This window comes from Taudactylus pleione, unplaced genomic scaffold (genome assembly GCF_031769625.1).
Source record: "Taudactylus pleione unplaced genomic scaffold, aTauple2 ptg000206l, whole genome shotgun sequence".
Classification (NCBI taxonomy): Eukaryota; Metazoa; Chordata; class Amphibia; order Anura; family Myobatrachidae; genus Taudactylus; species Taudactylus pleione.
The window spans coordinates 8,398,701-8,426,025 of NW_028284608.1; the positions used below are offsets into that span (position 1 = coordinate 8,398,701).

Sequence of the window (27,325 nt, forward strand, 5' to 3'; positions counted from 1 at the left end):
TAGAATGGTGTAGTGCTGTGTGATGAATGGTGTAGTGACATGTGTAGAATGGTGTAGTGATGTGTGTTAAATGGTGTAGTGACATGTGTAGAATGGTGTAGTGATGTGTGTTGAATGGTGTAGTGACATGTGTAGAATGGTGTAGTGACGTGTGTTAATGGTGTAGTGACGTGTAGAATGGTGTAGTGACCTATGTAGAATGGTGTAGTGACGTGTAGAATGGTGTAGTGACGTGTGTTAATGGTGTAGTGACGTGTGTAGAATGGTGTAGTGACGTGTGTTGAATGGCGTAGTGACGTGTGTTGAATAGTGTAGTGACGTGTAGAATGGTATAGCGAATTGTGTAGACTGGTGTAGTGACGTGTGTAGAATGGTGTAGTGACATATGTTAATGGTGTAGTGACGTGTGTTGAATAGTGTAGTGACGTGTGTTAATGGTGTAGTGACGTGTGTTGAATTTAGTGTAGTGACGTGCGTTAATGGTGTAGTGACGTGTGTTGAGGAGGGAGTAGTTACCGACAGACTTTAAAAAAAATAATGAAACATATTTAATGATATGATGGAATAGTCAACTGATATTCAAAAGCAGGGTTCTTATAGGAGACCAGATGTGTATCGTATTGATTAACAATGTTATTTCTACATGTCTTGTACAGGTACACCGAGAGCACAGTAATAATCACTAAAAACAACCCACCTAGGGCACTTAATATAGCAAGTATAAGAATGTTACTTGGTTTGGTTTTAAATTCTGCGCAAGGACGTCTTGAAGCAGTGTTTACCGATACACTGCGTCCTGTCTTGTTACTGCCCACTACACACACCTTATACGTTGTATACGGTTCTAAGCTATATAGAGTGTATTGTCTCATTGTAACATAAATATTATTAACAGACTCGTTTTTGCCTCCTTCGGGCTGATATACAAGCTGGTAGTGTCCCACCATGGAATTTGAGGAACACCAATGTATCTGTGCTGATGTGTCTGTTATCTCCGACACTTCCTGCAGATATGGTGGGTCTGGAAGAGTATCCTCTCCTGAGAGACCAGGGCATAAGCATGGTTCCAATTGTTGAAGCTCAATGCATGGTATTTGAAGGTGTCGGCAATGGTCATAGTCACAAGCTTTCAGCTCGGGGCTGACTGCATTATTATTTAGTTGGTTCTGTCCTTCGTCAAACTCTTCCGTGTATTCTCGAGGAACTTCAGACTGATCCTCGTTGGAGCTTTCATTCTCTGGGATGGAGTGGCCTGATCCTGCTTTTATGGTACTAATTGGACTTAGGAACCTAGAAGGTGACATCACCGTAGACATCGATGTAGATTTAGCAGCATACTTGTTTGAACCTGATGTTCCATCAACGCCATCGATGGAAAATGTACTGACTTCTGAGGAGACATCACCTTGATTTATTGGTCTAGTTGTCTGAGTAACTTGATCAATCCCTACTTTAGGAGATGAAGTTGTTGTGTTTGAGTCAATGGATGTGGACTTAAAAACTGTAACACTTTCTAGGAGAAAACCTTTTGTTCCTTTATTTGTTGTTAGTGTAGACTCCATAGACTTCACCGTTCCTGCAGTAATATTAGGACCTGTTGTGGGATTGGAGGTTGTGCGATCTTGTCGCTTGATCAATAGGCACAGCTCATGTAGCTGTAATAATGAATGGTTTGGTGAATCTCCTTTAGGGTTTCTGCAGAATGTTTCATTTGATCTGAATGATAAAACAAAAAAAATCATGTTAGGTTTAATAAAAATACAAATGAGCAAATTGTTTTACAAAAATAGTTTTCTACAGTTTCAGTTTTTAAGTTGAATAGACACTCAGGGGTATATTTACTAAAGTGAGAGTATTTAGAAGTGGAGATGTTGCCCATAGCAACCAATCAGATTCTACTTAACATTTACCTAGCACCTTCTAGAAGATAATAGCTAGAATCTGATTGGTTGCTATGGGCAACATCTCTACTTCTAAAAACTCTCACTTTAGTAAATTTACCCCTCATACTCATAGGGGGTATATGTACTAAAGTGCAGATTTTTAGACGTGGAGTTGTTGCCCATAGCAACCAATCAGATTCGAATGATCATTTATCTAGCAGCTTCTAGAACAGTGATTTTCAACCTTTTCAACTTGAAGCACACTACACAAGATTTTAAAATTGCCAAGGTACACCATCCAGCTATGCCATGTGCGTGACCAATGAAAAAACATTGGCTCCCACATAAAAATATACATACATATTGGCCTCCACAGGAATAAAACACACTACATTGGGCTCCTCAGGAATAAAACACACTACACTACAAGTGCACTGAGCTGACTGCCGCGGCACACTTGACAACCGCTCGCGGCACACTAGTGTGCCACGGCACAGTGGTTAAAAAACACTGTTCTAGAAGATAAGAGCTAGAATCCAGGGCTACCAAGAGCCGGGTGAAGGGGGCGTGACCTAATCGCGGATGGGGTGGCCATGTCCCCTTAAGAATGAAAATAAGAAAATAAATCACCTGGGGAGGGGGGCGCTGTGAGCCCCTCAGCCCAGCGCAAATCCAGGAGGGGTGCAGAAGCAAGCAGTTTCCCTTTGCAACCCAGCACACACTGCTCAGCTGACAGGGAGGATTGGGGGGGCTGCATTGATTAGACCCGGACCCCTCCAGCAAGGCCGAGCCCGGGTAATTAGTACCCGTACCCCCCCCCACCTCATGGCACCCCTGCTAAAATATGATTGGTTGCTATGGGCAACAACTCCATCTCTCTCTCTCTCTCTCTCTCTCTCTCTCTCTCTCTCCCCTCCCCTCCCCTCCCCTCCCCCCCCCCCCTGACAGGTTGGCCTGCATATCAGCGCGATGAACGATGATAACAAACGACCACGCGCGTCGTCGTCATCGTTCTTCTTTTTTGTATTAAAAATGGACGATAAAGTGGACGACTGAACGATATCGTTATCGTTCAGTCGTCCACTTTAATTGCCCAGTGTGTACGCACCATCAGTGTATATTTGAGTCAAGTGGAGATCATGCAAAGTTTACACAGAACTATCACTGCACAGCCGAGGCAGCAGGGGAGCTCATTGTTTAGCATTGTTGCCTCATAATAAAACTAGACTAGGAGTTTCATTATGATCAGTGCTCAATCTGTGTGGAGTTTGTATGTTGCCACATGTGCTCTCCGAGAGTCTAGAAACACATCGTGCAGTAGTGAATATAGACTGTAGGAGATTTTAGAGCTTTTTGTGCCTGTGCAGCAGCAAAAAAAGCTGAACTCCATGAACACTGGCAAATCCGACCCGGAAGCCATTGTGTAGCTAGAATGCATATTTATACTGTATACATGTGTCCCAGATCAGGTAAATTAAGTTTGAATAGCTGTGTGTAATGTATATACCAAAACCGGGAGCGTGGTTTGGTTCACGTTAGGCGATGAGAACAAGGGAAACTATCGATTAATGATGAGTCAGCTGCCGGTATTATTGTGAGCACCAATATAGGTGACGTAAACTTCTTCAGGGCACCTGGCCATATAAAGTGATGTAAAAGTGGTGTCATCGCCTCCAGGCAGGGGCGTATCTATAATGGGTGCAGGGTGTGTGGGGAACACGGGCCCCGCACCGCACACCCTGCACCCATAATATTACTTACCTCTCCGGAGTCCCACGTCGGCGCGGGGGTCCAGCGCTGTAAAACGACTGTAAAATGGCCACGGTGGCCATTTTACTGTTGTTTGCGCATGCACAGTACAGGTGACCTGTGCATACACTATAGTCTCTGGGCACACTCTAGTGCCCAGAGCCTATAACTCCGGTGCTGGCCGCGCACAGCTCAGTGCGCTGCCGGCCGCCGGGCGGAGAGGAGGGGGCCCGTGTCGGAGACTGCACACGGGCCCTGTCCTCTCTAGAAATGCCCCAGTCTCCAGGGCATTGGGGAAGCATCATCGCTGCCCCTCGGCACGTGCATTTGGCTTGCAGAGAACCTAGAACAGCACCCTGAAGCCTATTGCACAACTGCAGAGCTGCCCGAATCACCCTTTGGATGATCCAAGCACACCCCCTACAGCCTGTACAACCACCCGCAGCGTCCACAACGATGTACTTCCTAAAGCCAGCAGCCTCGCCCTCCCAGCATGAAATTATAATGTTCCTGCAAAATGTAAGAACTTGAAGTGAAACATTTGTTTCCGCATGATTTAAGTGACAATTCACTTGTTAAATTGACCCTATCATTATTTTTTTGCCACAAATAGCTGCGATAAGAAATGATAATTATAGGGTCTACAACCTGATAATTAATAAGTATGCCCCATAAACTGGGTGATATTCTTAAAACTTGCAAAAACTTTTTTGACTTTTTTTTTTTCACCTGCATTTATACACGTCGCTCGCTGATGGCACAGTACCTGGTCAGGGAGATGTTCACGCGGTTTGAAAACAGCCATTCTAGTTTACAAGAGCAGTACAACGGATTGCCATAGAGGTCAATGGTCAGAGAGTCTGACGTGATGTTCCAAGGCGATAATGTTGTCAGTTTGCAACTGGATATTACAAAATAAAAAAATAAAAAAAAAACACTGTGTTAGTTTTATATGAAAAATAAATACTGAAATAAAATATTGTACACAGATCACCACGGCAGAGACAACAACAGGAATCTATTATTAGTATTTTTATTATTATTAATATTATTATCCTTTTTTTATATGGTGTCACAAGGGAGGTCGTTGCTGACTTTTGTGAGGTCAGTTTCAGTGGAGTGGAGAGAACGGAAGCCAGACTGAAATGGGTCAAGCAGGGAGTGGGAGGAAAGAAAGGCTGTAAGGTGGTTGTGAACAATACGCTCAAAGAGTTTGGAGGCAAAAGGGAGGAGAGAGATGGGTCGCTAGTTGGAGAGAGTGTTAAGATCAAGGGTAGTTTTATAAGAAAGGGGGAGACAAGGCATGATGAGCAGAATGACGCATGTGCCGTGGGGGTTGCTGGGAGGGATTCCTCTCAGGGAGATGTGCGGCAAGAAGCCCGTTGACTTCTATTGAGCATCACCCACTGGGACTAAGCTCCGGAAAGTATCGCATTCCTGTCTGCACCTGATAGGAGGGGGAAGAGCGATCGCACTGATTGCGCCCCCCCCAGATCTGCCCAACAGGGGCACAACAACCATGTAACATTAGGCCACACCCCCTTAGCAGTACCCAAGCCCGGCTCTCTACAGCCCTGGGTACTACAGCCCCAGACCACCACATAAAATAGGACCATCATTATCTTCAGCATGATAACGACCAGCAAACCATTTGGTCACACGGTGGGCCATAAATCTCAAGTATTAAGATTGTATTCCTAGTTTACTCCCAATTTTATTAAGTTTTCCTACATTTACTTATTTATGGAGACATTTAGACAGTGTATGGGGTGTACACTGACCACACCCACACAGCACTGGCCACACCCACACAGTACTGGTCACACCTCCTCTACTTCTCACTATAGGCCCTTGAGCATTTCAGCCCCAGGACCAAGTGGCTCTTTATTCAGCCCTGTCAAAAGTGAATGAAACATACCTACTTTTCCTTTCTCCTCTCTGTGATAAACCCTGAGAGGAGATGCAGCTGACAGCTCTGGGGGCGGGGCTGGGCATGCATGTCATTTTGGCCCAGCCCCCTTACTACGGTACTATTAATACCGATATTATCTCCCCATCCTGCCCACTTCACTAGAAAGCGGGCGGGATGCGGGAGACCCGCCCACTCTTCTGGGTGTGCGGGTGACTTCCTGAAAAATCGGGAGTCTCCCACAAGTTTTTTGGGAGAGAGTGCAGGTATAGATTGAAATACATCCAGATTTCATTTGTCCCTAGTCAAAAATGCATTAGCCTGTGACATCCATCATTATGGGGCCTATTCATGATGTTGACTCGCCGCGGCTACTGGAGTAATTCATCATTGCTCCGGAGCGGTGACAGCTGATGCGAAATCAGCTGTCCCCGCAAGCCGCTTCACTGCTCCTTTTCGGAGCAGTGAATCTTTTCACTGCTCCTTTCGGAGCATTGATGGGACTGCACATGCGTGACCTACAGGTCACGCATGCGCACAAGTGCCCCCATGTCGCGCGAAGGATCCGGACAGGGGCGGAGGGATCCAAAAGGATGAGTTTGTGTTACCAGCGGGCACCCAGCTCCTTCTCTACCTCCCCCCCGCGGCACCCGGCTTCTTACCAACCGCCCCCCCTCCCCCCCAGCGCCAGCCTGAGGATGGAGCTCACTCCAGAGCTCCGTCTTTCGGGTCCCGCAGTGCACTATGGGGGTGCACATGACGTCACTCCCATAGTTCCGAGGAGCGGGCGCCGGGGACGAACGGCAGCCGGCACTGGTGCGGGGTTTAAGGTAAGTGTTGTGTTTTTTTTGTTATGTGTGTATGTATGTATATATATGTGTGTGTGCGCGCACGCGGGGGGCGCATTACTGGGAGCATTACAGGGGCCTCACTACTGGGGGCACTACAGGGGGCATTACTGGGGCCTCACTACTGGGGGCATTACAGGGGCTGCATTACTGGGGGCATTATAGGGGGCATTACAGGGGCCACATTACTGGGGGCACTACAGGGGGCGCACTATAGGCGGCATTACAGGGGCTGCATTACTGGGGGCACTACTGGGGCTGACTACTAAATAGCCGGATGCAGCAGCGGCACCTTACCTGTCTGACCAGGGTGTCATTACATCATAGGCTGAAGTCTATGCAGCCCTTTCCTCCCTGCCATCCTGGTGATTGATTCCACCAGAAGGCAGGACTTAAGTCCAGCAGATGTGAGGGGCGGAGCCTAAATAAGGGGGTGTGACTTAAGCCTGGAGCTACTAGCAGACAGGTTGGCTTTTAGGGGCTGCAGGAGCTGCAGCCCCTAGGAGCCAGATAGGCTGCTGTAATAACAGGGAAGTGGCTTCTATTCAGTCTGACCCAGGGCCGGATTAAAGGAGGGGCGACAGGGGCGAACGTCCCTGGGCCCCCACACCTGAAGGGCCCCCACACCCAGCCATCGGGGTTAAAGTGAACCGGAGGAGACGGAACCAGTTCCGCCTCCTCCGGACACCTAACCCCGGTGCCGCACGGACACACCAGGCGCCCGCTGAGATTGTAACCAGCGGGTGCCCGGCTCCCTCCCCGCAGCGACAGCCAGAGCCGGAGACTAGAGCTCACTCGTGAGCTCCGGCTTCCGGCTCAGGCAGTGAACTATGGGAGAGACGTCATGCGTCTCTCCCATAGTGCAGAGGAGCAGCGCCAGCCGAGCGGATCTGAAGGCAGAGGGAGCGGAGCTTAAGGTAAGTATGATTTTTTTTTTCTCTGTAGCACAAGCTGCTTTTCCGCTGCTGGGGGGGACATTACTCGGGGGGACATTACTACTGGGGACTACTACTCGGGGCATTACTACTGGGGGCATTACTTGGGGGGGGCATTACTACTATTGGCATTACTCGAGGGGGACATTACTACAGGGGACATTACTACAGGGGACATTACTCTGGGGGGGCATTACCACTGGTGCCACTACCACAGGGGGCATTACTACTGGTGCCACTACCACAGGGGGCACAACTACAGGGGTATTACTACTGGGGGTATTTATACAGGGGGCATTACTATTGGGAATACTACTACTGGGGGTATAACTACAGGGGGCATTGCATAGGGGGCACTGCATAAGGGGCAACACTCCTGGGGGAACTACTACTGGGGGCACTGCATAAAGGGCACGTAATAGGGGCCCCCACATGTTTGTTGCCCAGGGGCCCCCACAGACCTTAATCCGGCCCTGGTCTGACCGTACACATATGCAGGCAATTACTGTATGACACAAATCCAGATGTACTGTCAGGCGATTAGGTCGAATGTCCAGATCTTAACATTTTTACTAAAGGGAGGAAATAAATTTTATTTGTTTCTGAGTAATTACGGTGACAGATTTTATCTTAGGTTCAAGAAGGAATTTTTACATGGTAAATTACAGTGCACAAACTTTACAGAAGCATGCAATGCACACAAGACGCAGAAGCCTCCAATAACTGGATTACATGACCCATACAGGGTTGGACTGGCCCACAGGGGTACAGGGGAAACCCCCAGTGGGCCCCACTGCCTGAGGGCCCACCCCCTTCTCTAGGGATCAGTTCCAGATTGTGCACTTGAATTATACATTATACATATGTTACATTATACTGCACAGAACTATAGTGAATTTTCTACAATGCGTTGCAGTTATTAATCTGGTACATTATCTTGCATGCACTAGCAGTATTTACTATATATATTTTTAAAGGGCCCAGACCACGCCCTCTCTAATGGTTAGTCAAGCCTCTGTGGAGGCTGGCCACACCCCTAAACATTGGCCCCTATCACTGCAGTCCCCCGGTGGGCCCTTTATGCTCCAGTCCGACACTGGACCTGCACATTAGAGAACACTACTAATTAGTAACAGGTACAGCAAGAGAACCAGAAAACCAAGCTTCGTGTTACTCATAAACACTTACTTTGCAAAATAAAGATACTTTAATTGTGTTGCGTTTTCAAATATCTGCGTTCTGACATAGCTGAGTGCCCTGGAGCCAGCACAGTTTAGTAGTTCTAGCTGTGGGAACCAAGTCAGCAGCTCATCCTCCAGACGTTCCATGTTGATCATATCCCTGATGTGAAACTCCTTCAGATTTGGTAAATCTTTGCTCCACGCCTCAGTAACTAAAATGCATAGAAATTGTTGCTAAGCAAGAAATGTTTTTACAAAACACGATAAAAATGATTTATTAGATGTTTGGGGAGGTACGACAGGTTTCACCAACCATCTGTTTTAATTCCCTCTGCAAAGTAACAGTTATAGAGGAGAAGCTTTGTCTGGAACTCATGTACTAATATGTGAAAATAAATGATTTGGTCATTTTTATAGTTCAAATAAGAATATCTGCACAACATCTGTAATAAAAAAATACACACACACATCATAAAACATTTTAGACATTTATAATGTTGTTTTTTGCATTTGATATACAATGTCCGTGGTTGATATGTGCTGCACTCGTACGCATGCGTCTTGAAGATGTCCGGAATGCAACTGGCACAGACATTTTCCCATTCATTTCAATGGGGTTTCCAGCATGTAGAAACCCCACTGAAATGAATTGGCTATTGTAATGAATGGAAAGAGCTAAATGGTGATTTGCTCCATTTAGCCCCGCCCCTTCCCTACTATGGGTTAGATGTACTAAACCTTGGAGAGAGATAACGAGGAGAGAAATAAAGTAACAATCAGCTCCTGACAGTTTACAGGCTGTGTTTGAAAAATTACACTTAGGAGCTGATTGGTTGGTACTTTATCTCTATCCACAGCTTAGTACATGCATCCCTATGACTGAAGCCACCAACCCTGTCACCCTTAATCTCCTCCCTGCAGTGACCCAAGGACTACTATTTCTTAAACTATTCTTTGGCTTCGTGTCAGAAGAGCTCTGCCTTGTAAGGTGTATAGGCATACAGCAAAACATTGTACCTTCTGACAGACATAATTGACCTTTGCCTTTGTTTCTAATCAAGTCATGTTGCAAGGGCCATGCTGTAGATGGGACAGATTTCTACTTGGACCTTTGATTTATTTATTGATATAAAATAACAAAATGAAAACCAGGTTTAAACTGTAGTATTTAAACTCATCAGCATTTGTTATTGATTGATACCGATGATAACTATTAAGATACAGACCGTTTAGTTGATTGCGAACCTTCTAAACGCTACATTGCACATTACAGACAATCCATCTATATCCCATAGGTGAGCGCACTATCTGTATCCTCTTTCCTACTTATCAGGGAGGTTGGTGACCTTCATAGTTTAGGAGCTCCCATCCCCCTCCACTCCATGTACCCTAATTACGTGCACCATCCACCTCTGCTATTGTCCTACCTGGGTCTTGCCTATCTCACTTTAACGTCAAGATAAGGCCATAATGAAATTGCTTCCTGTCTTAATTTTGTTGTACAATCAGGACTTTTGTTAATGTCTTTGGGGAAGTTGGCAGATTGCAAGGAAAGCACTTGAACTGAAAATGTTGAATTACAAACGTCATATACTTCTGGTGGGGATGTAGTCGGCATCCTGGCACATACAATGTCGGCGGATGGAATCTCGCACCCCAAGATCCTGATGGCTGCGAATCCGATGGTGAGTATTAGGGTTAGGTTTAGAGTTAGGGGTTAGGGTTACGCACTAGGGGGAGGGATAGGGATAGGCTGTGGGGGGGGAGAGTTAGGTTCAGGCTACAGGAGGGGAGGGTTAGGATACAGGAGGGGAGGGTTAGGGTTCGCCTGAGGGAAATGTGGGTTAGGGTTAGGGGAAGGATTAGAATACTTACCTGCATGCGTCAGGATTACGCTGACGCCATTCTGACAGCTGGCATTATCAGCGTTGTGTTAGCGTACCCAACCCTTCTGGTGTGATGGGCTGATTGGAATAAGAAGCTTGGCATCCTTGCAGTGTAATGAAACAAGAGGATCCCTTACTTCCAATTTAGGATGAATCTCATTGATTTCATTTTGAAATTCCTTTTATCATATTTGTTTAGGTTCCTTAAATCCAAAATTGTGCACATCCCCCATTGTATTTCCCCAAAATAAAAATCTTTGAGTAAAAACCTCTGACAGTCAGGAACCAACAACGAGCAACTCCCACCTTTATGCCACCTAAATAATTACACTTGTCAACGTTTTTGGCAAGAAGTTTATGCTGGGTACGCACTGGCCGATATATCGGCCGCTCATTTGAACGTCCGATATATTGTGTGCGCGTCAGCTGGCGTGTACCAGCGATATGTCTGTGGATGACATAGTTTTCACAGATATATCGAGTCAGCTGTGCAGCACAGTCGATGGCAGATATTCCTGCAGATATATTGGTGCATCGTGCTGTGTGTACTGGCGGTCAGACGACCGCCCGTACACTTGCTGCAGAGGCTGCTGGTGAATGATAACTGAACTGGACGGGCACATGTAAATCATCAATCACAATGTATCGTGCCGACGATTGGTAAGTGTGTATGCACTCACCAGAGCCGTAGCTAGAATTTTTGGTGCCCTGAGCCAGAGAGAGCATTGGCGCCCCTCCCCACATTTTTTAAAATAGGGATATAAGATAGTGCACCTGAAATAGAGCCATGGCCTCATGGGGAAGGGCCAGGGAGGAGATAGGAGGCCAGGAGATGCTGGGGATAAAAAAAGAGGAAGATACAGGTAAGAATGATAATAAACAGGAAATTTACAGGCACAAACAGCGCCCCCTGCCCTGCAGTGCCCTGTGCCATGGCACAGGTAACATCACCCTTTTAGAATGTAAGCTCTTACGAGCAGGGCCCTCTACCCTCTTGTGCTTCTCACTACTTTAGTTCCATCTACTTCTTACTCACCACTAGGGCACCTAACACTTGGCTGCTTATACTCTGTTGCTTATCTGGATGTTATGGTCACTAATGTAACCATATATATTATCCATGTCCTGTCCTGTATTGTATTGTTCTGTAAGTCGCTTGTCTACAACTTGTTTATGTACTTTGTAAGGCGCTGCGGAGCATTTGTGGCGCCATACTGTATAAATAAATGATAGTAGTAGTACAGCCCAGGCACTTACCAATCATCAGACAGGACAGCAGATCGGCCAGGTGACCGATCCATCGTCCTAGAGTGTATCCAGCTTTAGAGGTACCCCATAACCTCTTTAAATGTAAACTAATATCATAGTCCCTGCTTGAAGCCGCTTGCTATAGCTTACGCTAGGTATTGTTTTGCTTCCTTTTAGACCATGGGGGCATATCCAAGCCCGCGGTTATTTACCACGCTGGTCGGGATTCAATTAGCGGGGATTCCACGCGCGGGTGTCCCCGAGACCCTACACGCAAGTCCTCGCTTTCGGACTTTACCTCGCACCTAAAATCCGCGCAAGGCTGCTTGAGGCACTATTCGGCCACGCGCAAGAGGGTATAACACACTGATTCCGCAGTTCTCGCAGAATCAGTGTGTTCTCGTAATTGGATATGGATATGCCCCCTTGTGTGGGCTATTTCACATCAGGCGTCCTGTGTAAAAACTTCTGCTGTGTCTGACTTGTGGTAGCCAGACAGACTGATCTGCCACCTGATAACTTTGAAATAATGGTATAAAGCTTCCATCCTGAGATGTACTACCAATATACTCTTTGAGTACTGGCTGCCAGGGACATATCCATAGAGCTCACCGAAATGCACCAGTTTAAGTTATTGTTCCATCCTCAATTCTAGTAGAATCTACTGATGCTTCACACAAATTAATACTTGTGTAACTTGAACTGGTCTCGGCAGCTTATTCCTTTTGATACTATCTTTTATCGAATTTACGCAAATCTCTGAATTAGGCCCTTTGTGATTTATTTAAATCATCAACAAGATCTTTATCACAATATCATTCCTACGATACTTCCCCTGATTCAGCATGAGAAAAGTCTGATACATCAGACCAGGCATGTTGAATACCCAGATTCAGTTACTTCAGTTTCAGCACTTATATTGGGATCTTTTTGGTCTTAAGAGCTGAAGCTCCTGGGACTGATTAAGAGGTAGACGCAGTCTGGGTCGGTGCCGCCCCTTCGGTTGCTGTGGAGCTGAGAACATATAAAAGTCCATACTTGCCGACAATCCGGGAGGGAGCTGATTGTCGGCTAACAGCGGGGGGCGGGGCCGGCCATTTACATCAGATTGGGGCGGAGCCGGGGGCGGGGCCACGTGATAGTGCTGCAGTCAGCTGCCATCTTCAGTAATGAGACGTCCACCACTGGCTTCTCAGATCTGCTGCATGTGCCCAGAGACGTAGCATTGGAAGCACATCGCAAACATGGCGTGGACTGTCGGACATCTAAGCAACCCTAAGCTGCTAAGGCCAATGAATCTGCGTCCGAATCAGCAGTCAGTGGCTTCAGCAAGCCTCCAAAATGCTGGGGACACGTCTGAGTCGGCTCAAGCCTAATTTTTTTGGTAAGCGTACATCATAGTTGCCTACTCTCCTAGGACTGCCGGGAGCCTCCAGAAAATTGGATGCCGGGAGTAGGCAAGACCCCCGCAATGGCAGCCTGCTCCCCGTGACCCCCCCCTGCTTCATACTGTCGGTAATATCGGCATTATAAAGCGAGAGGCAGGGCCTCGATGGCGAGATCGCGTCGGCATGCCACCGCTACGCCTACTTAAACCACCCCCACCCTCCCTGCTGCACTGACCTGGCAGCACCCTCCCGGAAGGGGGATGCCAAATTGTTGGTAAGGATGACGAACATAGATTTTGGATCCCTATGGTGTACCCCAACCAATAAACATTAACCAGTTGCAGACAAATCTAAGCTGCATCCACCTCCATATCAGGCCCACTGTTTGGTAACGTCATTTAGGGGTCTATTTACTAAGCAGTGTTAGGAGACAGAGTGAAAAGTGATAAAGGTGCCAGCCAATCAGCTCCCAACTGTCATTTTTCAAACACAGCCTGTGAGATGACAGTTGGGAGCTGATTGGCTGGCACCTTATCACTTTCTTATCACTTTTCACTCTGTCTCCTAACACTGCTTAGTAAATAGACCCCTTAATTACATAACTGTCATAGGAAGCGGCTGCTGCTCTGGTTCATTATAAATGGACCCAGCACAATCTTTGCATAAATATATCCCTGAGGAAGGCTGCTATCACAGGTTTTGTAGGGTCAGGGAGATGACAGGATCTTCAAACAGATAAAGCAGAGACTAGAATACCTATTTCAGTAAACATTCTCCCTGGGGCTTAACCCTGGAATTCTGCTATTTTGTATCCACCAGTGCAGTGCAGCAGCGCAATCCAAAATGGTGGGTATGCACAAGAAGAAAACAAGCTGTAACCGCTGCCTCACTAAATACGCCATTAATTAAGTTATGTAGCGCACAAATATTATGCAGAGCTGCACAGAGAATATTTACTCCTTCACATCAGTCCCTGCCCCAGTGGAGCTTACAATCTATATTCCCCACAAACACACATATACACTAGAAACCAAATAACCTATCAGTAGGTTTTTGGATTCTGGGGAAACTGGAATACCCGGAGGAAACCTACACAGACACAAGAAGAACATACAAACTCCACATAGATATGGCCTTGGAAGGAATGCAGTGCAGGTATAGCAAGCACAGGAGTCAGGTGAAGGATGCATCCCCCATGGGAAGCTGTTTTCCCCAAGAAACCATTTCTCCCACATTGCTGGGGGGGAAATTTCCCCAAGAGACCATTGCGGTATACCAGTGCCCCCATGGTGCACAGCACTGGGGGCTTCACTATTAGAGGAATTTCTTCTTCTTACATTGAATGTCTTATCCTTAGATAAGCTTCTATTGCTGAAATGCCAAACATCAAACTACCTGATTCCCTTGTGAAGAAAAGGAAAGAAGACACCTAAAGGAAGGATAAATGGTCTTGTATACCCACCAGGTGTGTCATCTTTCCTTATCTGACTTACTGTACGTGGATGGTTGGATCATCCCCCTTGGTATATACATGAAATAAACCAAAAAACACCATGGACTACAACAACTGGTCTAGTTGGAGACTACTGCAAAATTCAGTTATCTATTATTGATCAATCTTTGTCAACCATTCATGGTTTATGGACAATGGATTCACCATCAAAGGCTGAGGCCCGATGGTTCTTCACCCTCAATGAGTTTGTTTATTTCTTCTGTCTTTCAGGTCTCCTTTCCTTTGGACATTTGTAGGCACAAACTAAATGATGGTTTCCTGTCACCGACCACCAACTGTAACCCCTTCAATGGACAACCCTACTGTGGAATGACAGTGAACTGAATTGACTCCCCTAGGATGCTTAGCCAATCAAAAGCGGTTTCTCACATTACCATGTGATGCCTGGTATGAAGTACAGCCTTAGTAGTTAGACCAGATGATTATCTGTTGATGTGGTTAAAAGACAATAAAGAATGCTGTGTATGACCCATTAATGTCAAAGGCATATTCCTTTCAATGGAGTTATTACATGTTGGAATTGCGATGAGTGGGACTTTGACATGAATAGTAAATAATACAGAACCATACTGGATGAACTCCTCATGTTAAACCCTAGGATATAATAATGTGTGCAAAGCATGGTGAACACAAATGGTCATGTGCATACCTCCCACCTTTTAAAACTATTCAACGGGGCCATAGTGTGTGCACAAAATGGGGCATGTCTGTGTAACAATGGGATGTAACCAACAGTTCTGAAAATGTAGGCTGCCTCTAGCTCCCCCCCTCCGCACCTAAAATTTCACCTGCTACATGCCTACAACATTCCAACCAGCTGGGCAAGGCTGCTGATGGTCAGGACTTTCTCATCTAATTCAGGACTTTTGGGAGGTACAGTATTTAAATAGATTTTACATGCATTTAAATGCTTTACACTGCATTAAAAAAATGTCATGCATTTAAATGGCCTCGAGTAAGGGCCATCTCATATTGTCAACATCTCTGCTGGCGATGGAGGGAGGTGTGGTAAACTTGCCTTCTTTTAAGGGTGGCAGGGAGCTCCACCCGATTTTCGGGAGCCTCCCGACCATATTGGGAGTGTAGGCACGTATGCCCGGGAGGCCAATCTGCACATGCGCTGGAGGGATTTGATTGGATCCCTCTCACAGAAGAATGCAGAAAGAAGCCCATAGCCTTCTATAGGGCAAAACATACAAAAAGAGATATGACAGCGCTAACAGACAAGAAATATATTATATAAATTGTAACAACTCACTATAGGGTATTATAAAATTACAATATACCAAAAAAAATAATACAATAAGATCACCACTTATACACTGGCTGGTATAGCTAATTATAGGTAAATCTGAATATATATAAAAATCAAGCAATAATGCTCATAAAAGCATTCAATGGAGCAGTCTTTTATGTTATTTTGTTGTTTCCTTTTGCTTGTAATTTATTAATTAGTCCCGAGCTCCATGAGCCATCAGGCGTGAGATGTAGTAAAGAACTTTAGCTGTAGCAGGAAAAGGTATGAAGCAAGTCGTTTTGTTAGAAAGCAGAGGAGAGATGGTCCTTAGCAAGCTCTTATTGAATCAATGCAAATTGTTGTTAGTCATTGTTGCTAGGCTGTTTTGTTGGTATATGTTTAGGAAGCTGGCGGACGGAATGCCGACCGCCGGCTTCCAGACAATTTAATCCCGACGAGGGACGAATGACAGGCGTCTAAATCTAGACGCCTGTCATTTTACCGACGCTGGGAGACCAGCGCCCGGCATCCCGATCTAGATTAGGCACCCCCCGGGAGGTTAGGGTTAGGCTAGGGGGAAGGAGGGTCAGGGTTAGGCACCCCCGGGGGGAGGTTAGGGTTAGGCACCCCCTGGGGGAATTAGGTTCAGGCGGCGGGGAAGGGGGGGTTAGGTTTAGGCACTTAGAGGGGGGATTAGGGTTAAGCACAGTGGGGGAGGTTAGGGTTAGGCACCCTAAAGGACGGTTAGGGGGAAAAATAGGTTAGTTTATACTTACCTAGGGACGATTGGGATTTCCTCCTCTGTCGGCTAGCCGCTGTCGGGATTTGAACCGCCGGCCAGGAGTCCAGAGGTAATTCATACCGATTCCGTTTTGTTAGTAAGATTTCTCAAAGCATGCATGCAAAAATAAGGCAGTCGCTTTTGAACTAATATAAGTTCATTCTCTCAGTGCATCTCATAAAAAAACATAATAGTAATCCTCCGTTTTTTATACAAATCTGTACTCACAGCTTTCTCCGTAAATATAGTAATAGTGTATACCAGCTGGTAATATAGCTCACATAATCCTTTATGCATTTCTCCGCCTTTATGGGTAATCAGGGGCTTCCTCAGAAGTGTGGCGTTGCCTACGGGGTCCAAGTTCCGAAAAGTATCGCATACCGGAGCTTGGAACATATGGGAAATGCGGCCAAAACTCAGAAAACAGCCGTGTAATTGCTGCATTCTCACTGTCACAGGGAAAAGGCCCTGTCCCCCAGACAGCCATGAGTTCCCCACTCTCTGATAAGTACTGAGGGCAAGGCCGCCATCAGGGGGGGACTGCCGGGACTGGAGTCCCAGTGCCCGTCCTCTGGCAGAACGAGTGGGGGCCCGACGGGCCCGTCCGCTACTACCAGCCTGAACTGCCCCCTTGAAGAGAGGAAAGGGGGCCCACTGACCCAGTCCCCGTTACTAAATTATGGAGCTGGAGGAGGCAACCTGGCCCTCCACCAGCTTACAGTGAGACAGTGGGACAGTCAGACTCCAAAACAAGCTTTCAATAAAGCGTGTTTTGGAGTCAACGCGCGTGACATCATGATGTCACTGCGCGCCACTGGAGGGCGAGGTCTACGTCGGAGGAGCCGCGGATCAAGAGGAGCTGCAGTGGACCATGGAGGAAGTGGCCGCCACCGGATCATTCTTATCATAAACAAGGTAAGTGGGGAATTGGTGTACAATAACCGGGGGGGGGGGGGAGAGGGAGGTAATAAAAAAAAAGGCCAGGAGTCAGATGCACCGCGCACAGACTGCACTCAATAACGGGGGGGGGCATGCCTATTCTGTCAGTCCTGGGCCCCACAATTTGGTCTATGTACTAAGATAGAAAAAGCACCCAGCAATCAGCTCCTGACAGTTTTCAAACACAGCCTAAAAAGTGACTGGAGCTGATTGGTTAGTACTTTATCTCGTCCACTTTATCTCTCTCCTAGGATTAGTAAATAGACCCCTTGGTGTACAAATGCTGATGTTTCCTGTCATAATACTGATGTTTTTGTCACAAAAAAAGCATAGGAATAGCAATCAAATACTTATCAGTAATGCCGTAACAAAGTGCCTGAGCTGAAGACAGCAATAGTAGCGTCGGCATAAGATGTGAGTCGGCTGGAGATACTGGAGAGCAGGGAATATTGCCTATAAACCACTGAAAGGGTATTGTCAGGGCAGCGGCTGTGCCATCCAATTGGTTTTGTGTTTTGAATAGCGGCAACGGTCATAAGCACCTTGTTACAGTTCTATATATTTCGTCAAGTATAATGGGGCAACAACTAAAGTGTCATGGGCCTGACTGGTGGTGTCTGGAAAGGCCCAATGCAATATGCCTAGGGTGGCAGTAAACTTTATTTTCTTTTAAGGCTTACCTCTCGTAAGGTAGGTGCCACTTAGATCAAGTGACTTCAGCGACCTTGATGGCTCCATCTTGACCTCTGTTAGGTTGAGTGCAAACGCTGACTCCTCAATATCTTCAGATGAATTGCTCCCAATGAGAGTAGAAGATAAAAGAAGAGATGTCAGGTTTGGAAAGCAAGAGAAGGCAAATGCGTGGATGTGGGATATTGGATTTCCTGCAAGGGAGAGCCATTTCACCTTATTCAACATGACGCATTTCGGAACGATTGATAAATGATTATGACTAAGGTCCAATGACTCCAAATGAGGCAGCACTTGACTCCCCCAGTTAATCTCTGAGATTTGGTTGTGCGATAAAGACAACACCCGCAGATCAGAGAGGCCAAGCACATCTCCATCTGTAATTACGGTTATGTTGTTAAAGCTCAAGTCCACCTTTTCCACAGTCCTAGGCAGGCATGTTGGAAACACTTCCAGGTTTCGGTTGTGCAGAAGACACGTTTCGTTGCATTGCTTCCGACAGAGCGTTTCAGTAGCATTTTCCGGTTGTGTTAGATTTTTGGAGACAGTCACTGTGTGGTCTGTGCTGTTGAGTAGGGCAACTAACACCCCCATGTGACTCAGCAGCAGCAACAGGCGGAACATTGTCTTCTCAGATGTGCTTAATAATTGTTCAGGGTTGTCCTGCAAAAAAATAGATAAAGATATTGAGTAAGTTACAACAAATGTAGTCTTCACTTTTATTCTGTTTGTGAACCCTGCTTTTTTACTAGCGCGTTTCACCCCGTGGGCATTCTCTGATGAAGCCCCACGGGGTGAAACGCCTATGTGTATGTGTATGTGTTTATACAAAAGGAGTCCCGGAAAGATGTTCTAATGAGACTCTCTGAAGTGGACATTGTATACACCTACTTACACCATATATATACCCTATGCAGGATTTTATAAAAGTCTAGAACACCAAACTGTTTAATACAGTAAGGAATCTACATCCGAGACTATTATTGTGCAAACACAAAAGAATATTGCAGTATATACTCTTACCTTTTTGGAAATGTTTTCTTAATCAAACAATAATTAGCACCTTAAATATTTGGGCACTTTGTATTTTTTTCCACAAGGATCCTGTGGTTTACATATCTCTGTATGATTATCGTGACAAAGTTTCAGATTTTAGAAATGTTTTAACAAAATTGTTAGGCTCCATACAGCGTTTTAGAGGTTTAAATAAACATTATTTTGTACCTATATATGTTTGGTGCCCATTTTCATACATATGTCCCAATTTAAAAAAAGGGGGGGGGGGCGGGGGGCTCCCTATTTGAAATTCCATCCTTGTGTTTAAAAAATATAATAAGTTATAGGACAACGCGGTCAGAATCTCTAATAGTTTGTTTAATGGAGTTATAAAGCAATGTAAACATGTACTGTCTTTGGCTGATCACTCTTAACGGACGCCAATGGCGAGTTTTTGCATACAGCGCATTTACGCATCTTTGCATATGTCCGTCCTTTGTTGAGTTGGATGCAACTTGGCCGGATCTGTCGTTCCGTGAAAGAGGTTGTTTCGGACATGAATGGGGCGGTGACAATGTGATCGCAGGTAACAGCCCTGATTTGTGTGAGAGTATTGTAAGTGTCATCGGCGTCTATCAAAAGCTCTGTGCAATTCTAAGTCATGAGTCTGGGGATGGGTAGCCCAACGTGGGGCTGGTGCAAATGCAGATACTAATGATGATGGATGCAGCAATCGGCATAAATTCAGTGGGTGGCCCGGATTTCCGGTTGCACGCGTACCATCCCCCGCATTAGTTGAATGGATACTCGCATTAGCTTAAGGTAGCAAATCATGCTTCCGTGGCTACCCGAGACTACAGCCACTGTACGTGAGATTCAGAATCTGCCCCTAGTATTCTGTATGTGCTATTAATAAAAACCTGCCCCACACTTCCACTCCCCACCCCTACTGCGGGCGGAATGACTTTATTTGTCAAACATCCCTTTTACCGATTAGAATGGTGGGAGAAAGAGAACAGTGAGAGAAAAAGCAAGGGACTGGTCATTGCTCCCAATGTGTGATAAAAACAGGCTGGGCCTGATGCACAGAAATAAATGAGTATATTCAGCCATATGCAGCAGCAGAGTTGCTGCCTTTTACAGTGCATGGGCCCCCTGTCTGTACACTTGGTTTGATACTTCAACTTCATAATCAGTGCGCACTACTTGTTGTAAAAGCGTTGCCTAGAAACAGTGTTTCTGCTTACATCCAACTTTACATAGCCTGCAGTTATATCAGTACGCTCTCACTGAGGACCAGGGCCGAAACTAGGGGTGTGTGACCGGTGCCACCGTACAGAGCGCAAGGGCTCTGTGGGCTGCACCGTCGCTGCCCTGCAGCCCTTGCTTCTGGAACAGCACCCCGCAGCCAGGATCACTTGTGCAGTGCCGTCTGGAGCACCCGGTCAATGCTGCACTTACTGCAGGGTTGCCGACTTTCTGGCTGCCCCTTCCAGGAGGGGGCAGCCAGATTGGCAAATCAAGGGGGCGTTGCCGACATTTGTGGGCAGATCGGGGGCGTGGCCACACAGGCGCATCATTTTGGCCTCACCCCGCTACAGAATGCAGAGATTACTGGTAATGTGATGCAGGGTGCAGGGCCAAAATTACTTGATTCAGAGAGAATCGCGTCACCGCCCTCCTTCCCCCCTGCTGCGGGGGATCCTCTTATAACCGTGGGAGGGGGTGGAGGGGGCGGAAGCTGTCGGGAGGCTTTCGGGAATGGCACCCAAATTTCCTGGCCGAATCGGGAGGGTATGCAAGTATAACTTACCGGTCCTGCCGGCCCCCCCGCCACTTTTGTGTGATGTCAGGGGGCAGAGCCGGCAAAGAGCACGTTTGTGCCCTGTTATGGTCCTGCTGAGAAAGCCTCATTACAACCCAGTTGCACTCCTATAGTCAAGATGTGATTGAAATGTGTAGCACTCTGTATTGCCCATACTTCACTACATGCATTTTGGGGTTGTTGTCTATAGCATACCTCCCAACTTTCGCCAGGGTGAGTTCAGGAAAGCTTAGGTTGAACAGTGTGTGTGGATGACGTTTGCAGAGCAGCGGTGTCAAATTAAGTGCCTTAAAACTAGGACTGTTCCGTTGAAATTGGGACAGTTGGGAGGCATGCCCATAGCAACCAACCAGCTTTAAGGTGACATTTATCGAGTACATTCTATAAAATGAAGAAGCTGATTGGTTGCTATGGGCAAATTCTCCTCTGGTCCACTTCTCCACTTTTTACACTGCTTGATACAGTACATCTTCCCCATGGTCCACAATGGGCATAAATTTAGTAGCAGAGGGCAGCCCTCTGACAAAGTCACAATGGAATTAAAGAGGCATGGGCTGGCACACAGCAAAGTAGCACCTTAAGCTCTTCTCTTTGTGTACCGTATGGATGGTAACATCTTTCTGCAACCTCAGTGATGGTAGAAACAAGTTCTTTATGGCAGGAAGAAGCTGTGTATCCCCATGCTTACCTTCTTTCTAGGAATTGTTGAGAAAACTCTGCACAGTCTCCTCATATCTACCAGGGGAACTGGTATGATTTACCATCGGACGCAAGTCCGGCGGTTGGACTGGAATCCCGACAGCGGCTGCCCGACATGGGTGAAAATCCTGATCATCCATAATATAAGTATTCACTAACCTAATTCCCTCCCCTATCCCTAACCCTCCTTAGGGGTGCCTAACCCTAAGCTTCCCCCCAGTACCTAACCCTAATCCCCCCTCTAAGTGCCTAAACCTAACCCCCCCTTCCCTGCCGCCTAAACCTAAGTCCCCTGGGGGGGTGCCTAACCCTAAGTCCCCCCCGGGGGTGTCTAACCCTAACCCTCCCTCCCCCTAGCCTAACCCTAACCTCCCGGGGGGGTGCCTAACTCTATGTTCCCCCCAGGGAGCCCTAAACCTAACCCTCCCCCCCCCCTGCGGCTGTCCGCGCTCGGCACCCGGCATCCCTTCGATCAGGATGCCAGGCGCCGGTCTCCCGGCGTCGGTAAAATGACAGGCGTCTAGATTTAGACGCCTGTCATTTAACCCTCGCCGGGATAAAGCAGTCGGAAAGCCGGCTGTCGGGATTAGGTCCGCCGGCTTCCCGACTGCATACCCTATCAGGTCTCCGTAGTATCACCCACTGGTGCTAAAGTGTATGGAGCAGGCCTGGATCCCTGGTCACCTGGGGAACACTGGGGTGACAGCTTGCACATCACCAGCAGTGTAGAGTTGATGGAACGTGGAGGGGGTGACCAAGGGTGACAGAGGATGCAGGTAGAGTGTGGGGACACAGTCCGAGCAGTCAGCATGCAGGTAGATCTTTGGTGCTGGGCAGAAGCACTATGCTCCCCGCAGGGTGTGAGTGTGGGGGGGGGCAGCAGTCAGCTGTGCGGGGAGCTGGGGGGTGGGCAGCAGTCAGCTGTGCAGGAAGCCAGGAGGAGGGCAGCAATCATGTGGGGGGTGGCAGCAGTCAGCTGTGTGCGGAGCTGAGGGCACTTTGCCAGGCATTCGTCGCTCTACAGCCTCATGGATTGAGAGGCTCTGCATGGTGCCAGCCCTATCGCTGCAGTGCTGGGGACCCAACCGCACTAACTTATTTATAATATGCTGCTGTGCATTTATAAAATAGACTTTATTTTAGAAAACTATAATTTTTTCTCTAGTGTAGTTTATTTCCTAATGCTATACAAGTAGGCGGCGCATGCACAGTCAGGATTACATACAGCGTTATATAAGGGCTGCAGGAGGAAAGTCTCTCTATTCTCCGCAGAAATGACAGTTTTTCAGAAGAGATACTATATGTACTATTTAGGTAGAACTCAATGCAAGTTGTAAACTTAATTAACACTGCATAATTTTTAGTTTTGATGAATAGACACCTTAGAGAGTTACCCTGGGCCAGCACTTCATTGAGGGTTACTGGCAGGCTACAAGCGCAACAGTTCTGCTCAAAAGCACAGTGTAGTAGGGGCGAAGCTTCCTGCACATCATTGTGTATATTCTCAGCCAATCACAGGGGGTCTCAGGAGCAGGTGCTAAGCTCTTCCAAGCAGGACTCCGCACAAGGGTGGCTTTAGAGAGCCTGTGTGCAGTCTCCATGCAGGCCCTCTCCTCTCTCTCCGGCGGTGCAGGTGAGTCGATGCTGGCACCTGATGACAGGCAGAAGCGTTTGGGGGGTGGGGACAGCCTGCGTTCCCAGAATGGGGGCGTGTTGCCCCGTTTTCTGGGAGTGCTGAGGCCAGGGTCTGCATCCATGGATGCAGACTTCCTGGCCTCGCAAGCCACCAGAACCCAATCAGGCTGCGGTAAGCTTCAGCTACCACAGCCTGGCCAAAGGAACAACAATCGATGGTCGCGTTTGTTCCGATGGTGATCCCAGGCTGTGACCTCAGTTGCAGCAAGGAAGTGTTTGTTTCTTAAAGACATCTCCTGCTGCATTTGCATTTAAAAATGGACGAAATTGCACAGCCGATTGTGTGCGGCTCTGCAATTCCATCCATCTGTGAATCAGGCTCTATCTCAGGAAAATGTTGCTCTGGCAATGTGATGTTCTCCTGAAGGGTTTTAAATAGGCAGCAGTGGAAGTCCATAGGCTGCCAGGAGCATGTGACCATGGCTGCAGCACAGTGATTGGATAGGGGAGTCACACACACATAGGGAATTCCAACATGGCCGCGCCCATGCAGCTGGCTTGATTGTTTACACATGTGCTGTGGAAATCTGGGTTGCTGCTGCAACACTGGAGATGTGCGGAGTTCAATGATGTGGCAGCACCTGGTATGGTAAGTGGGGCTAAGACCCCGATTTGTGAAAATCTAAAACCGCTACTTCTATGCCGCACATGTTTACAGATCATGTATTCTTGTACTGGATAGTGAAAATTATGTGAATCTATGAGAATTGTGTCATTTAGCTCTGCCCCCTAATTAAATATGCAGCATTTGCCGTAAAATCCCGTGAGGGGTGTGGCTTAATGACGCTCCCTTTCCAGCCCCGCCCCCGACACACTTGCTTCTCCTCTCCTGGCTTCTCCTGGGAAGGGAAACTCAGAAGTCGCCAGGTGTGACTCACTGTCAATGGCATAATAGTAGGAGCAGCAACAGTCCCAGCTGTGGCAGGGTGGACTGTACACTGGCCTCTACCTGCACCAGGTCTTTTGTGTGTTAATTCGAGGGTCGTTCCATAGGGAGTTCAGTGTGGCCACCACCAGGACCCTGGACCAATCAAGACTGGCGGGACTGCCAGCAACCACAATGCCACTCACACTGTCAGTTCTAAGTTTGGGCCTCTGCAGCGCTTGGCTTTTCTGGGCAGCTCAACTGTGGCATGGGCCATGACCTACGGTGACGTGGCGACGTGATATCATAAATCTGTGTGATTTTTTTCTTTCCTGGGGAGGCCTATGTGTGTGCTTTTTTTTCCTGTAGGGAGACAATGTGTGTGTTTTTTTTCCCGTGAGAGGCAATGGGCCTCATTCAGAGGCGGTCGGAGGATGCAAGCGGTCGCTCAGAAACTGGGTGGCCGCTTGAATCCTGACCGGCCGCCTCTGTTTTGGTCGTTAAGCTGTGGGTTAACACCCACAGCTCTAACGACCGCTAGGGTGATGGTCGCGATGGTCATTGCGAATCGCGACCATCGGGGCTTACGATGAGACCCTAGGGTAGGGTCTCACTTGTCGTAAGACCCGGAGAGCTTCTGGCTCTGTCAGAGCCGGAAGCTCTCCACTGACAACCCTCCGTTTGGGCTGCCACCCCCCCGACCCGCCTTCCAAACGGGGCGAGCTGTCAATCAACATCGACAGCTCGCCCCCTTTGGAAAGAGACCCACTACAACCAGCGCTGTCGGTCGTAGCGGGTCTCATGCATGCGCACGAAGGAGCCGGCTCCCTCGTGCGCATGCGCACTAGACAAACATCGAGGCGGCCGTGCGGTCATAGACCATACGGCCGCCTCTGAATACAGCACAATATGTGACTTAATAATAATAATAATAATAATAATATTACAAATAATAATACAAGTATATGAATACAGTTGGATTGGGGGAAAGATGCTCCAAAATTTCTTGCACAGGTTACTAATAGTTCTGGGGCTGGAAATAAAAAAACCTATAAAGATGGAATGCGCTAATACGTGGATTTATGTATAAAATAATATACTGTTTTCCATATCACTTGACTCAAATTCAATTCAACAAGGCTTCTCTCAATAAAAATACATATTTAATAGACACAGACACTTAACATATCTAAAACACACATATCATATAGCAAGCATGCAAAAGTATTATAATAAAAAAAAGAATACATGAAAATAGCTTGAAATAATATAAATTTTGGCTGCAATATTCAATGTAGTAGTATTTGTAAATGGTCATCTCACTAATCAGTGAGGCTAATTGCAGTCTCCTGCGTGTTTGAGAGCTAGATACAATGTATTAAGTGCTCACCGGCAAGTTGAGATAGTTACTTAATCAGCCTGTATGCATGGGTTCAGATCACAAAGTTCTTAATGCCGTGTGTTGAGTCTTTACCACGTGATGGTAGAAGTTTGGTGGTGGCAGCAACGACACACTTGCACTGTGCAGGTGGTGAGTGAGGTCATCCGGTCAAAGAGACAGTAACCACCTCTTCCCATTTCGGAGGCCACTTGTTCCCTTAAAATTTGTTGAAATCCCTAGCCATTTTTTTGCCATCAAGTACACCAGGTCCACGCTCAGAAGGCCAAAATTACCCAACTTAATTTTATATATTGCTCAGGTTTCCTACTGGACATCCAGGTGATAATCAGAGACCCAGGGAAAGCCTGTGTCTAAGGAAAATCTACTCCACCTACATCACAGTAGGATCCTAAAACAGGCATGGAAATACAATGACATCATCACTGTATAAAAGAGATTATAAGGATTTAATGATATCCAAATAATATCGATACAGTGCCGCTAATGTCAGAACACGTGTCTATGACAGCATCCTATGATTTTGCATGGTAATATGTTTTACCAGTTTCAAACTGATTCAAAATAGTAAAGTTGCAAAAATATTTAAATAATAAAGTAAAAAAAATGGAAAAGTCTATAATTTTATCCCTGTAATTGTTAGTACATAACATAGCTTTAAAAGTGAGTACAAAAGCATATGTGGACTACAGTTTTATATTCACTTTTACAGTTTTCTTAATAATTGTTAATTGTAAGAAATATATATGCGCAAATCATTCTAGTCTTGTATTATTTATTTTTTATATATTGTGAATAGTGTATTTATTGCTTTTATATATAGCTGTGCCTAAACATTTTTTGTAAGAGCCATTATATTCAGTACAAATATTTTCCTTTATAAATGTTGGGGCTGCAAATAATGTTAATGGGCAGCTAGTGAGGACCCAGGTTACAAGAAAAAGGTTGATAACCAGTGCTTTAAACTATCAAATATTATTCACTCAAGTAACAAAACAGCAAAGTGATACAAATTTAGTCAAATAATTTTTTAAAGAGAAGGGACACCTAACTGCATTTACAGTGTGATGTGTTATTATACCCAGACTCAATTATAATTGACTAACAATTGCAAGTATAACTATATACAAGTACTACTACTACTACTACTACTACTACTACTACTACTACTACTACTGATAATAATAATGTTATTATACCCAGACTCAATTATCCTTAACTAACAATTGAAAGTATAACTATATACAACTCCAAATAATAATAATAATAATAATAATAATAATAATAATAATAATGTTAATATACCAAAACTCAATTATACTTAACTAACTATTGCAAGTATAACTATATACAAGTACAAATAATAATAATAATAATAATAATAATAATAATAATAAAATAATACAGTGTACTGATATACTGTACATGTATGACACAAAAATAAATCAAAGTTGAAAACTAAGTATTAAGCAATTAGTTTTTACATACAATCATAAAAATTGCATTTATGTAAATATGAACCTATTTAATCCCAAAGTTACAAACAAAATGTAAAAAAAAAAGTACAGTCATAGTTTACCAGGAATGAAATAGTTCCTGTTAATATGTCGATAGAATGACTGGAAGTTGGAATCTCCTTTCTTCTTCTGCACAATTCTG

General features: G+C 46.0%; 1 protein-coding gene across 1 annotated transcript; it reads right to left on the reverse strand.

Moving 5' to 3' along the window:
- On the reverse strand, positions 1–27,325 carry LRRN4 (leucine rich repeat neuronal 4). The gene is made up of 5 exons (XM_088478076.1): positions 27,246–27,325; positions 18,178–18,850; positions 8,513–8,717; positions 4,399–4,533; positions 1–1,716 (listed from the first exon to the last, which is right to left on the reverse strand). Exons 2-5 carry the CDS (start codon positions 18,809–18,811, stop codon positions 549–551), a joined length of 2,142 nt encoding a protein of 713 aa, XP_088334202.1. The 5' UTR covers positions 18,812–18,850; positions 27,246–27,325; the 3' UTR covers positions 1–548.

Coding starts and splice junctions, on each gene's coding strand:
- LRRN4 (XM_088478076.1), bottom strand. CDS start 18,811: ATGTTCCGCCTGTTGCTGCTGCTGAGTCACATGGGGGTGTTAGTTGCC. Junction 8,718..18,177: donor TGGCACCTACCTTACGAGAG/GTAAGCCTTAAA, acceptor TATGCATTTTAG/TTACTGAGGCGTGGAGCAAA. Junction 1,717..4,398: donor GTGAACATCTCCCTGACCAG/GTACTGTGCCAT, acceptor TTTATCATTCAG/ATCAAATGAAACATTCTGCA.